At 40.4% G+C, this 13,361-nt stretch overlaps 1 protein-coding gene across 1 annotated transcript in view; it reads left to right on the top strand.

The window, feature by feature from the left end:
• Positions 1-13,361, top strand: part of CDC42BPG (CDC42 binding protein kinase gamma) — a 188,035-nt gene that overhangs the window by 67,986 nt on the left and 106,688 nt on the right. Inside the window, exons 2-3 of the mRNA XM_089653608.1 lie at positions 5,541-5,632; positions 6,363-6,446. Coding sequence (XP_089509734.1) covers positions 5,541-5,632; positions 6,363-6,446 — 176 coding nt within the window. The remainder of the gene's footprint in view (positions 1-5,540; positions 5,633-6,362; positions 6,447-13,361) is intronic.

The following is a 13,361-nucleotide window of genomic DNA, read 5'->3' as shown; positions in this document are numbered from 1 at the left end:
AAACATTTTTTTTCTGGTTAATTATAATTTCTGTAACTGAAAGGCCAGGCGGTTGCCCTGACTATGCAAAATCCAGTTACTGAATTTGCACAAGAAACTCTGTTTATATATTAGGTGTGGTCTAAAAGTAGCACTCTGTGCAGATAATTTTAGATGTGGCACGTGAAAGGTCTGTGATTCATATTTATTTTGTTTGAATCACCAGAGGAAATGCTTCCTTGAGTGTGCCAAGTTTTGCCACTATGAATGCTGATCTGAGCCAACTGTCCCAAAAATGGCTTTATTTCCAAGATCAATTGTCAATTTTTAGCTTCTGAAATTTTGGCTTGGTTGTGTAAATATATACAGTTGTTACACAAAAGGTATGCAATGACGTACATTTAATTTTTATTAGACGACAAAAGTTTGACTAGAGATCCTATCCCTGTCAGTCAGTCGGACCCTTGCTCTGTATGGAAGCAGTGGTGTCCCTGCAGATGTGTCCATTCAACAGGGACGATAACTTTGCTAGTTGCTGGATCAAGTGCATGTGTGTGGGAGGTGGTGAAAAGAGGTTGAAGGAGGTTAGCAGCACAGAGATGCAATGAAGGATGAAAATAGGATAAAAATAGGCATTTTTTTTTTAAAAATGGCAATTGTTTGTTACAGTACTTTTTGTTATTCAATGAATTACACCCCGGTCACATCAGGTGCGATTTGGCATGCAGTTTGCATGCCATGTGACTTGCAAATCATATGCCAAGTTGCACCCTATTGTCCGTTATTAGAGCGGTCATATTGGTGCGGTTCCAACTTGGTCGGAGCCGCACCGATCTCTAAAGCAGTGCATGCACTACTTTTGTTGCAATTTGCATAGACATCTGTGTCAGAAGTCTTGCAAATTGCAACTGAAATTGGCAGGTCACCCGATTTTTTAATTCGTATGACTTTACTGTAAGTCACACAATTTAAAAATCGGCTTTGAAGTGACCGGGGGGATTAAATATCATCCAGGTATACTTTAAATCTACCACAATAGACAGCTGTAATCCACCTTAACCAATATGGGTGCATTATTTATTTTTTTACATTAAAAAGATATGAAATTAATTTGGAGCGTTTATAGCATTGCAACCACCATCAGTGCATTGCTCTGGCTCCTGAAGGCTTTTTCTCCAGCCCCAGGTACATACTGAGGAGCAGACTTTGCTGGAGGAAATGGGCTGGAGGAAATATCAATGGACTCCCCACAATTGTGCTCCATTCCATTAGGAGCTATGAGTCCTATGTATTTTTTCATTCACTGATTTCTGTGAATGGATGATGCACTTCCGTGCGGGCAGAGCCGCTCACAGCCATGCTGCATTCAAAATGTGCTGGGAGCTGACAGGGAAAAGAACCCGCTCCTCCATCCTGCATTCTTTAGTGGAGATTGGGGGAGGGGAAGAGTCCCAGACTGAGACAGTTTCATAATACACTCTAAATATGGATGAAAGCTGGGGTTTTCTTTTAAAGTGTAGGTCCAGCAAAGCCTTTTCTTGGGTAAATGTCAGCAACACTGTCAGATTTCAGTTGGTTTCCTTGTTGCAGATTTTCCCTCAGAAGATCCTAACCAGGAATTCTAATCTGCCCCCCCATTTGAAACCTAAAAAAATCAATATTTCTCCTGACATACCCTTTAAATCCTACAATCTTGAGCTATATTCTAAAACCTTGAAAAGGATATAGCTTGTTTGAGAACTGTAGGTAATGGTTTAAGGTTTCCCAGTTTGTATTTATTGCCTCTGTAATAACAATAATTTATATTTGGTTATTGCCAAAGAAAGATCCTTCTCAGTTTTAGTAGAGTGCAGACGTGGAATGGTGTCATGTGATGGAAACATTTTGTCATTTTGCATAATTTTGCATGTGTAGCCATCATGTGATAGGACAAGAAAGGCAAATATTCACGTTGGATATATTTACTTTATGTTCATCATACCACCTCCTTTTTTTTTTTCCCTTCATTAATTGACAATATGTATGCTTACTATTGAAATGTCCGCATTATTAGAGGCGCTAGTAAAAAAATAAAAAAACACTGTTCTCTGGCCGTTCTCAAAATGACAAACTATTCTTGTTTACATTTTATGTCTTTATTTTGATATTGTTCCTGTGCAGGAAATATAGTCTGGTATTCAATAGAGATACAGTACTATTGCATGATGCGACTTGCTATTTTTGTGCCTTTGTACGTTCTCCAGTCTGTGCTGCCTGAGGTCAATCATTGAGTCAATATGATCGACAGACGTTGCATAAGACAAGTCATGTAACACTGTTGTGACTTTTTGCAACTGTTTGCCCAGTTACTTGCTATAGTAGCCACTCAATGATTTCAGAACATGAAGCATGCAGCCAAATGATTTCAGAACATGAAGCATGCAGCCAAATAATACAGAGTGTTTCTCTTTTTAAAAATAGAGGCTCTCTGTAATCGCACAGTCTGTATAAACATGTCAATGTTGAGGACCTGTCCTAAATTACTAAACTTGGGCTTCTGAGTCAGGGGTTCACTTGAAACAATGTCTGTGTGTTATTTAATATTATTATATATATTATTTTCTCTGCTGCTTAAAATGGTACTAAAGTCCGTAAAGCGAGGGGAAAAAAGTTCACCTGCAAGTTAATGTTATAATGTGCTAGTATGGAAGCCTACCAGCGGCACGCCGTCACTGCTGACAGGACTTCCATCTTCGCCTGGTCTTTCTTCCGGTTTGCGGGCTCTGAATGAATGGCCGAGCTGCAATGACGTCACTCCCATGCATGCACGAGAGTTACGGCTGTGGCATGGAGCTGGAAAGGTATGCTGTCTTTTCAGAGCCCATGCGCCTGTGATGTTTCTGGATGCATCCTGTGTGAATATCTCCTAAACTGCACGTTTATGAAATATTCACTGTACCTACAGATATGCTTTATACTCGACTTACCTGTAAAAATTGGACTTTACTTCCACCTTAATGCATTTATTCAAGTGTTGCTTTGAGTCAGAATTTATATTTATATTTTTTAATGGAAAGTATAGTTTATTTTTTAGTGAGTATGTATTTTGACTTATTTTGTATTTTTTAAAATATATTTTTAATATATTTTGATTCACATTTAGCACGGTGGCTAAATGGTTAGCACTTCCACCTGGCAGTGCTAGGGTCGTTGGTTCGAATCCCAACCACGGCACCACCTGCCTGAAGTTTGCATGTTCTCCCTAGGCCTGTGTGGGTTTCCTTCCATACTCCAAAGACATGCTGGTACGTTAATTGGATCCTGTGTAAATTGATCCTAGTATGGATATGTATGAATGTGAGTTACAGACCTTCGATTGTATGCTCCTTGAGGGTTAGGGAAATTATGTAAATGTACAATATATATATACATGTAATGTGCTGCGTAAATTGATGACGCTATAGAAGTACCTGTAATAAATAAATATTTTTGAGGGTTTTCTGTGATGTTAATAAATATTTGTACTCGGGAGTGCTGTATTTTACTGCAATTTTTACTGTAGTCACTCAAGCCTTTTGTCCTAATAAGATATTAGCCTCACAAGCAGTATATTGTTTTTTATCGACTTGGTTGACCCATAAACTTGTATTGTATAACAGGGCAGTAAAGCACAACTATTATGTAGCACTGAATCGTGTATGGTTAAATCTCTGTCAGGTTTCTTACCATATGTGTGTCATTGGGGAGACTTGCAGTCACTTTCTGTGTAGAAATAACAGGAAGTGAGAGGAAATCTCTCTAAAGTGAGGGAAATTCCCTCTTAAACTGTTGTCACTTGGAACAGGTGTTCCCATTGTGAGGCTTTTCATCTAATATTTTTCTGATGAGAAATAAAAAAAAAAAAAAGAAGAGATTGGCTTTTCTTTTACGTTCAGCCAATGGGACAAAGGTGGTAAATCTCAGTAACACAGACACCAACAGCTGTAAACACTGAAAACCACTATCAGAGATGCTAACCCTTCACCACTCTATCCAAATGATAAAAAGCTTTGGCTTTAGATAGACCTTAAGCAGATGTATTTCTGTCTATGAGCTAGAGCACTTTGTGATTGTCACTTGAAGCAGCACTTCACCCTCTCAGTCATCACTGACTATTTTTAATCCTTACACTGCTAGCATTAGTAAATAGAAAAGTATTTTCATATTAACTTTTTTTAAACGTCTCTTTACATTTCTTCAGTTTCCAGGCCTAGACAAATGATTTCATACATCCCAAGAGTCTTCAGGAGGGGAGAAGGGGTTTTCTGACCTAAGCACACCCTCCTGTCTGCATGCTTCAGCTAATGGCAGATGAATTCCAGGAAGTAAATGCTACATGAATCATCTGCCCTTACTCAAGAAGATGGCCATGGCCAGAAATGCTGGGGGGGGGTTCAACGTGATTTCTTAGCAAAATAAAGTATGGAGACATGGATGGGTTGGTTTGTGATCTTCAAAGGACCAGTTGTATTCATAAGACTAGATGTCCAGAGCTCCCCACCCCATACATCAGATGTCAAGAGCCCCCCCACGATCAGAATTCAAGAGCCTTTTCCTAACTTATATCACAGTATACCCCCCCACCCCGTATCTTGTACTCCCGCCCGAAAGAAACTGGAAGTGCAGCTGAAAAGCAGAAAGTGCAGGATCTGGAGGAGGAACAGGGGAGGTCTGGAGTTAGCTGTCAGTCTGCTGAGTGCTGAGACAAGGGGGTGCTGCAGCTGCACAGACATGTGCTGGATCTGTAGGAGGAGTTCTCTCCTCTCTGCTGCGGACTACTGAGACATGGTGGGGGTTGAGATGGGGGCGGGGGGTGCCCTAGCTACAGGAGAGGTACGAGGGGCACATGAAATGGCCCGGTCGGCCAAATTTGACCTGCGGGCTCTGTGTTTGGCACGTGTTCTAGAAGATGCAGCAAGAAAAAACTTGCTACTGCAACACTTTCTATAAAGCCAACAAAATGTATTCTTGAGCAGTTATACTATTTATTTTTTGTAGCACATTACTCATATTTGGACTTATATAATAGGAGTTGATTAGTCTTTATGTAATTATACTATGAAGATGTATTATGTTTTTAAATAAGACTTTGTTTCAACACTGCAGCATGACATGTTATGCCAGAGCAAATGTGCCCTTTGTCATTTCTGCCAATGTGGGGACAGATTTAAATGTTGGAATAACTGTGCAGTGTGTGGGTTTGGAATGTGCAGTAATGAGCACAATAAAGTAACAATAACAATCGTATCAGTTGTTGCTATCTTTTCTTGTAAAGATTGGAGAAAAGGAAATAGCCTTTCAAGTTGAGAGTAAAACTTATATATTCTCTGCAATCTTGGAGATTGCACAGATTTTGATTTGTTTTATGTTTTTTTTTTTGTTCATATGTATAGACTGAATTGGAGTAGGAAGTCTGTGATTGGTCTGTACATGACACTACAAGGTGGAATCTTGATGGTAACAGGAAGAAATGGAGGAAACCGGAGAATTTGATAGAAAACGCATATGCAGAAGACTAACTAATTTTTCTTTTCTCTCGTCAGCTGAACCATTTTCCTCAAAAGTCAAGCAGATGAGGCTTAAAAGAGAAGACTTTGAGATTTTAAAAGTAATTGGAAGAGGAGCATTTGGGGAGGTAAGTTGTGCTTTTTAAAGCCATTGTCACAGCAACCGTGGTGGTGGCAGTAGTAATCATTGCAGTGGCATGGGCCCAGACACTCATACACTTACCAGTTATGCTACATGAGAGCTAATTCTCATCCTCCCAGTTATTTTATGTACTATTTGAACTAAATAATGAAACTTGTACATGTAACTGCTGTGCAGCATACGTTCTGGTTTCTTTTTCAATATAGGCATATTGTGAACTAAAAGCCACTTTGGCATTCCAAATTTGGGAGTCTTGATTCCCAATTATAAGCTCTAATTGATTCTCTGGTGTTCCCACCACTGTATTCAGGCAAAGGTTTGTTTATTCCTAAATGTATGTAAAGCGTTTTTTTCTTGGTACTGCTTTATCCCTATTCACCTCTAGTCATGGGGCTTTAGTCGTCTTCTGGGATAAAACACTGTTGAAGTAAAAATAATTTTAAAAAATCAAATGGGGGATGCACTTGTGGGTCAAATAGCAAGAGGATGATGAATCGTGACATATATGAAGTGATCCCACGTGACAGGTTTAGTATACAGGAACTGTATTGGATGTAGTTTTGTTGCCAATGACACAAAATCGCAAATAGAATGTTGTTTAGGGTAATACAAGAACTTTTATATGTATGCTGCATTCTTTTATTTTGCTTATTTACTTCCATTTCATAATCTTACTACTATTCTAAATGGTTTGTTTCTTCCCTGTCTCTAACCAGGTGGCTGTGGTAAAAATGAAAGGAAGTGGAAAGATCTTTGCCATGAAAATCCTACACAAATGGGAGATGCTAAAACGAGCTGAGGTAATATTGATGATCCGCAAATTAAAAAAAAAAAAATCGAGAAAGCCAGACATACACATGCAAGAAGGATGTTTGAAGAGTGTGAACCTGGCTGCTGCCAGGGCCTCAATGCCATGCAGAACCTCCCCCCTCCCTTTCATAGGGGTCAATCATCATTTAATCAACGCAGGCAAAGCATTGAAGATGGAGTGCTATTTGAAGTGGCTTCCATTATGCAGGATGCAGTACTTTGACTATCACTTTTTCTCCTCTTGTTCATGGATAGGCCCAATAGTGCATCCAGTTGCGTTCTTGGGTTCACTTCAAAGCATTCAGATTTTGATTGGCTGATTGGCACCTTGCATCAGAAGTCAGGAAAGTATTGTACTAGTATTTCACAACTGTCCGTAGAGAATGATATAGCTTTGCAAACTTGGTCAAAGACCGGGAGAGATTCCTGTAGGTGACTCAACAATTGAGACTCATTTCTACTACTTCTACTGGGCCTTAGCCAGAAAATTAACGAAAAATAATAACCAAATGGTTTATGTATATAGGTTGGCCAACTGCTTAAAGGCTCAGTTCACCTTTGTGAAAAATATAACTGCACATATTTTTGCAGGAAATAAAATGTGCGTTGATTATTTTTCACAGGAGCCTGCAGAGCATTGCACCTGTGTTTTAGTAGATCATGGGTGCATTTTAATTCCAGCCTTCAGTTACAGTATGAACAAGAAAAGGTAACTTTAGGAAAGGTGAAAACAGTATGACTTCAGTTATGGTTAGTACATGAGGGATGCAGTATAAACATAGCACATCACACTGGTTTTGCTGTTCTCACAGGTTTGGCTGGGAAACATGGGGCAACACTACATGCACATTCAAGGATACCAATATCCTTGGATATGCATTTAGCTTAAAGGATAAGGTCACCTTTTGTAACATGTTACATGTTACACCCATATTCAGGGTGTAACATGTTACAGTCAGACCGGCCCCCACTACCCTCAGTCCCCACTTTGACAGCTAGCGGGGGATCGTCTCTCCCCTCGCTAGCTGTCAATTTTTTTTTAAATGGCCGTGCGGGGCTTTACCCACAGGGCCACACCACTCATTCACAGTTATCTGTGAATGAGAGACTACAAGTCCCCAACAGCCTTTGTGGCTGTCGGCTTGTAGTCCTCAATGAACTACATTGGCGCTGTGAAGCGCCTGGTAGTTAGTTCATTCTTCCTGTCAGTATATCTGCTTGCTCGGACATCCTGTTTGAGCAATCAGATATATTGACAGATCTGCAGTAGACCTGCATGGCACCAGTGATCTGCTGATCGCTGATGCATTAGTTTACAGTCTCCTGCAGACAAAAATAATTGCACACTTTTTTACCTGCAAAAAAATGTGCATTTATTTTTTTTCTAAATGGTGAACTTATCCTTTAAAGTCCCATCTCTGGCCAGAGGAAGCAAGTTTTTAGAGTGCAATGATTATTTATTTTTTAATCTGTTGTATTGCACAAGGCTGGCGTGCTTTTTTTTTTTTGTTTTCCTTTTGCCTTCAGTATAAAATAATTGTTGCTCTGTAAAGTAAAAGTTGCTCTGTGGGCTAAATATTGTATAAGTGTCAGCTCTGCATTTATAACTAGAGAAGTATGCTACATAACAAATGTAGACGTGCTCCTTGCCTTCCTTTATAAAGCTACTATGTGCTATTCTTTGAGGAAAATGTAATAATAAGGTCTTCAGCTCAGTTCGGGTCCTGGCTTGCGTTGCATCATCCTGTAACCAGAACTTTGATAGCTTCACAGCTACCTACAAGATTGATAATCCATTCCTATTGGCTGCAGTGGGGGTTACAGACCACAACCACATTCTTGAACCTCACCTTTTGCTGCTTGAGGTTGGGTCATCTTTAGGCCTTTGCAGCAACTGTTAAAACATTACAGTTATATTACATGTGTGATTGTTCAGTTTATCACTTGCTAGCAGTCACCTCATGTAGAGCACGATAATTTTCCTGTCTTGCTAAAGAGATGGCTGCCAATAATGACATTAACCTGAAAGCATGTCCTTAAATCAGATCTAAACTGTAACTGAGCACCACAAACTGAAAACACTGTTTAATTTTTAATATTCCAAGAGGTGATCGCAGCCGTATTAGTGCACTTGCGACAAACAATTGAGTACTGCCTGTGATACTTTTTTTTTATTTGCACTAACATACAATTTTCAGGACAAGCTTTTGGGGTATGGGGTATGCCCCCCTTCTTCAAGGTCCAAGCAATACTACTTCACAAAGGTTTAGCAGAAAGTTAAAAGAAACAATCTCTGAGGGGGAAACAAAAACACAAAAAAAAACACACAAATGTACACAGCAATGGTTATAAAACTAGGAGTAGACTAAAGATAAGACAGAGCAAAAGCAAAGACTGGGGGAGTTGGGACAACAGTCACAGAGGGGGTCATAAAACTGTTGGATAATGAGTGAGGAACCCCATGTCCAAATTAAGGTCGGTATCTTTTGTATCAAATAGAAAAATAGAAATAAAATTCTTTGTTCAAAAGTTTTCCTAACCCCCCTCAGAGATTTTCTTTTAACATTCTGCTAAACCTTTGTCAAGTTGTACTGCTTGGACCTTGAAGAAGGGGACATACCCCAAAAGCTTGTCCTGAAAATTGTATGTTACTGCAAATAAAAGTATCACGGACAATACTCAATATTCAAAGCAAATTCACCCATCCACTCATGTCTCCATGCTTTATTTTGTTGAGAAAACACCCCCCTAGCATTTCTAGCCATTGCCATCTTAAGAGCAGATTATTCATGTAGATGGAATCCATCTGCTCTTAGCTTAGGCATGCAGGCTGAAGGGCGTGCTTGGATAAGAAAGCCCTTCCTCTTCTCCTCTTCAAGATGAAAGAACGAAATGCCCAAAAAGACTCATAGGATATATGACATCATTTAGGCCCATGCCAGAAACCAAAAAGCAACTGAATAAATAAAAAATAGAACAAATAAATGTAAGATACTTTCCTATCTATTTACTAATGCTGGCAGCTTAATGATTCTTATAGTTAATGATTGGATATTTTAGTTCTTCTTTAAAGTATAAGTGCACTGTGTAAGTAAAATACTACATAAGCAGTTTCTCCGCTGTCCTCTTCAAGTAAGTTTACAAGTTTACAGACCTCAGACTAGACCTAATTTCACTGTTGCTTGCCCTGGTTTACAAGCCTTCTGTGAACTAGATGTCTCCACACCACTCTGCATTCTTCAGGATTTAGGAGTATAAAACAACCACCGGCGCATGCTCACTGTTGAGATTGTTTGCTCACAAGCTGCAGTCAGGTGACAGTCATGTCTAATAAGTTTACCTAATGTTATTTGATGAAGACATCAGGGGATTTGTTATATATGGAAATTTACTTTTAATATACATGTATCCTTTGACATAAACATTTTTAATTACTAATGAAATGGCATTGTGTCTGCAGAACAGTATTTCAGCAAAAGTTACTTTTTTGCTAGGGAATCATGTGTCTAATTCTCACTTTCTTTCTCTTTTTCACGCTGTTTGCCCTCTCGCGCTCTCCTCCTCTCTTCGCGCTCTCCTCCTCTCTTCGCGCTCTCCTCCTCTCTTCGCGCTCTCCCCTCCTCTCTTCGCGCTCTCCCCTCCTCTCTTCGCGCTCTCCCCTCCTCTCTTCGCGCTCTCCCCTCCTCTCTTCGCGCTCTCCCCTCCTCTCTTCGCGCTCTCCCCTCCTCTCTTCGCGCTCTCCCCTCCTCTCTTCGCGCTCTCCCCTCCTCTCTTCGCGCTCTCTCCTCCTCTCTTCGCGCTCTCTCCTCCTCTCTTTGCGCTCTCCCCTCCTCTCTTTGCGCTCTCCCCTCCTCTCTTCGCGCTCTCCCCTCCTCTCTTCGCGCTCTCCCCTCCTCTCTTCGCGCTCTCCCCTCCTCTCTTCGCGCTCTCTCCTCCTCTCTTCGCGCTCTCTCCCTTTCAAAGATTACATTTGTTAATCCCCTTTTAAGTACAGTGCTTTAACCATGCAGCGTTATGTCAGGGTTAAACTTCTGATGCATAAAAGTTGAAGTACCACATCTAAAGCTATTTAGGTCTTTGTCAGATTGTCATATGTAGGTACCAGAATCACTCATTTTGTACTACGTTTGCAATGCCTTATTGCTGTTAGTGTAAACATGCAGTTCTTCGTGCTGAACATACATATAAATATACCTAAGAGTACTATTTTATTAAGTGAGGTTTATTTTCCCTAAATTGCCAAGAAACCAAAGGTTTGTAATTCTAAATACATCCTTTGAAGTGAAATGGGAAAAGGGAGGATGACAGCTTGTTGAAAAGACACTTGTGTAGATTATAGACTTGTTTATGAGTCAGCATAAATCAGATTAGAGCAGGAAATCACGGTTTTAGAAGTGACTTTATAAACGCTTGTAAGTTACTAGTTCTGAAGCCTAGCCCATATGTAGCACAAAGAAGCCTATGTTGTGTCAGTGCAGATCTTTGAAAGAATGTTGGACAAAAGGGCATGTTATGTAACTCTTTAGACCTATGACAAACGACAAAAGAATATTCATATATACATTACAGATATGTTTCACTAGGTGGCAAATACACTTTTTAGATAACCTGAGTGTTTGTTAGTAGCAGTACTATTTCACCTAATTTGCATACTCTTCACTTCTCCAAAGCAGAATTACTATGCCAGTATTTACAATGTATGGGGACAAATGCCTCAGAACAAAGTACAGTTGCCATATGCCATCAATTAAGCATTAGTTATCCAAGATTGTAGACACAATAGCATACCTCCCAACTTTCTGAGATGGGAACGAGGGACGCCTATTAGCAAAAGTATGTAGGCATAGGATACACCCTGCCACGCCCTCTTAAAGGAGAATTATAAAAAAGAAAAAATTGTTGGTTAAACCCTCAAGTAGTTTTTTGACCACTACTATATTGGCTTTGGAAATTTACAAATGCAGCAATTTAGAAATTGGATGAAAGGTTTAGCACGGTTTGAAAGATAAAAGTGCATTTTCTATACAACTTGTATAGATCAGACCAAAATGAGGGACAAATGATTAGGAAAGAGGGACAGAGGAACTATATTCCAAATGAGGGACAGTCCCTTGAAATCAGGGACAGTTGGGAGTTATGCAATAGTAGCATAACAATGCCAGGCGCCTACATTTTTCATATAGGTAAACCAGTAAAGTTGTCTTTTGCATGTGTAACTCCTGTTTTAACCTGTTGGCTCCGAAGGTACGCAAATATGCGGCCTCTTGGCAGCTGGGCCTTGATGCAGAGAGGCCACATATTTGCGTATCCGAAGTAAACACACGTCAAGAGGTGCGCACTTTCGGCACATTTACCGACACCTCACAGGAATGCGATCATGTGACCGCTGTGATAGTCAATCGTGGCATTTACATGACCGTAAACCCTGCCTGGCCTCCTGGCATCACAAACCCCTTAAAGGGCCGGGAAGCGCCAACGCCAAGGGGTTAAATGTCATGCGTAATGAAAAAAATCTGAAATTTGACTGCCATTTAACCAGGCTGGTCTGCCAAACATGCTGGAGGACAGCTATCTTTTACCTTTTATTTTAGGATGTGCAGTCCCTGCAGAGATTAGACTATTCTTTTAGATATCCCACAATAGGGGGTAGACCTAAAGTAAAATGTAGCCTTGGCATTTAGTTACCTGCAAAACAGACAACATGCTGACAGGGAGTACTGTATTAAAGTGATTACTTAGCAGCCTTTAGAGCAGCCCAGATCCTCCTCTTCTCAGATCCGCTGCAGACTCTCATGGCCTCTCCCTTTAGTCGGGTGCCCCCACAGCAAGCAGCTTGCTATCGGGGAACCCGTTGCACCGTGTGTCCATTCACACACAGAGCCGCAGCTCACCCTCCCTTCTTCTCATTGGCTTACTGGCTGTGATTGACAGCAGTGGGAACCAATGGCTCCTGCCTCTGTCTCAGCCAATGAGGAGAGGGATAGCCAAGACTCCAGTGCACATCGCTGGATCCAGAGGGGACTTAAGTGAGTATTAGGGGGAGCCCGGGGGGGATGCTGCACACAGGAAGTTTTTTTTACCTTGGTGCATAGAATGCATGAAGGTAAAAAACCTTGAGCCTTTAGAGCCACTATAATTTTGCTGCAAATCCTATTCCTGGTCAGTGACTAAAAAACTGTTGCAGCCAGAGACAGATGGCAACTTGCCATTTCAGGAGGAGGTTAACCGTGGTAGTCTGCACCAAGCTTCATAAACTTCAATGAGCTTTTTGAAATGTATTAAATTAACAACTCCAGCCAAAAATAAGATAAAATTAATAGTCTATTATAACAAAATAAATACCAAAACCAGCTTAATTTCAGAGATTTACCCTGCAGTGTTTTTTTCTTCTGTTAGATGTTCTCAGTCTGATATACAGCATTATTCAACCTACTTTCCCAAAGCCCTGATCAGCTTGGACCTGCCCTATGTATGAGCTCATCTCTCTGTCACTCTGCTTTCTATTCTATCCACATGCTTCTGGTCAGCACATGAACCGATTGGCTCCTTGTGCTGCTTCTTCTCACAAACCAGCTGTTTTATACAGGGATTGTAAAAGGCTGATGACACATTAAATTCAGGTACTTACACTTCTTGCATTTAAAAAATGCATTTACTGATGTATTAAGGATTACAAAACTGCAATTGTCGTTTATGCCTGCCTAGGGCTCATTTTTAAAAGATAAGTTCACCTTTAACCACTTCAACCCTAGAAGGTTTTCCCCCTTCCTGACCAGGCCATTTTTTTGCTATTCGGCACTGTGCTGTTTCAACTGGTAATTGCGCAGTCATGCAACACTGTACCCAAATTAAATGTATGTCCTTCACACAAATAGGGCTTTCTTTTGGTGGTATTTGATCACCAC

The sequence above is a fragment of the Staurois parvus genome, unplaced genomic scaffold, assembly GCF_062004578.1.
Source record: "Staurois parvus isolate SC_StPar_1 unplaced genomic scaffold, SC_StPar_1.0 ptg000715l, whole genome shotgun sequence".
NCBI lineage: Eukaryota > Metazoa > Chordata > Amphibia > Anura > Ranidae > Staurois > Staurois parvus.
The sequence above is the reverse complement of the archived record's forward strand: the minus strand, read 5'-3'. Positions and strand labels throughout refer to the sequence as shown.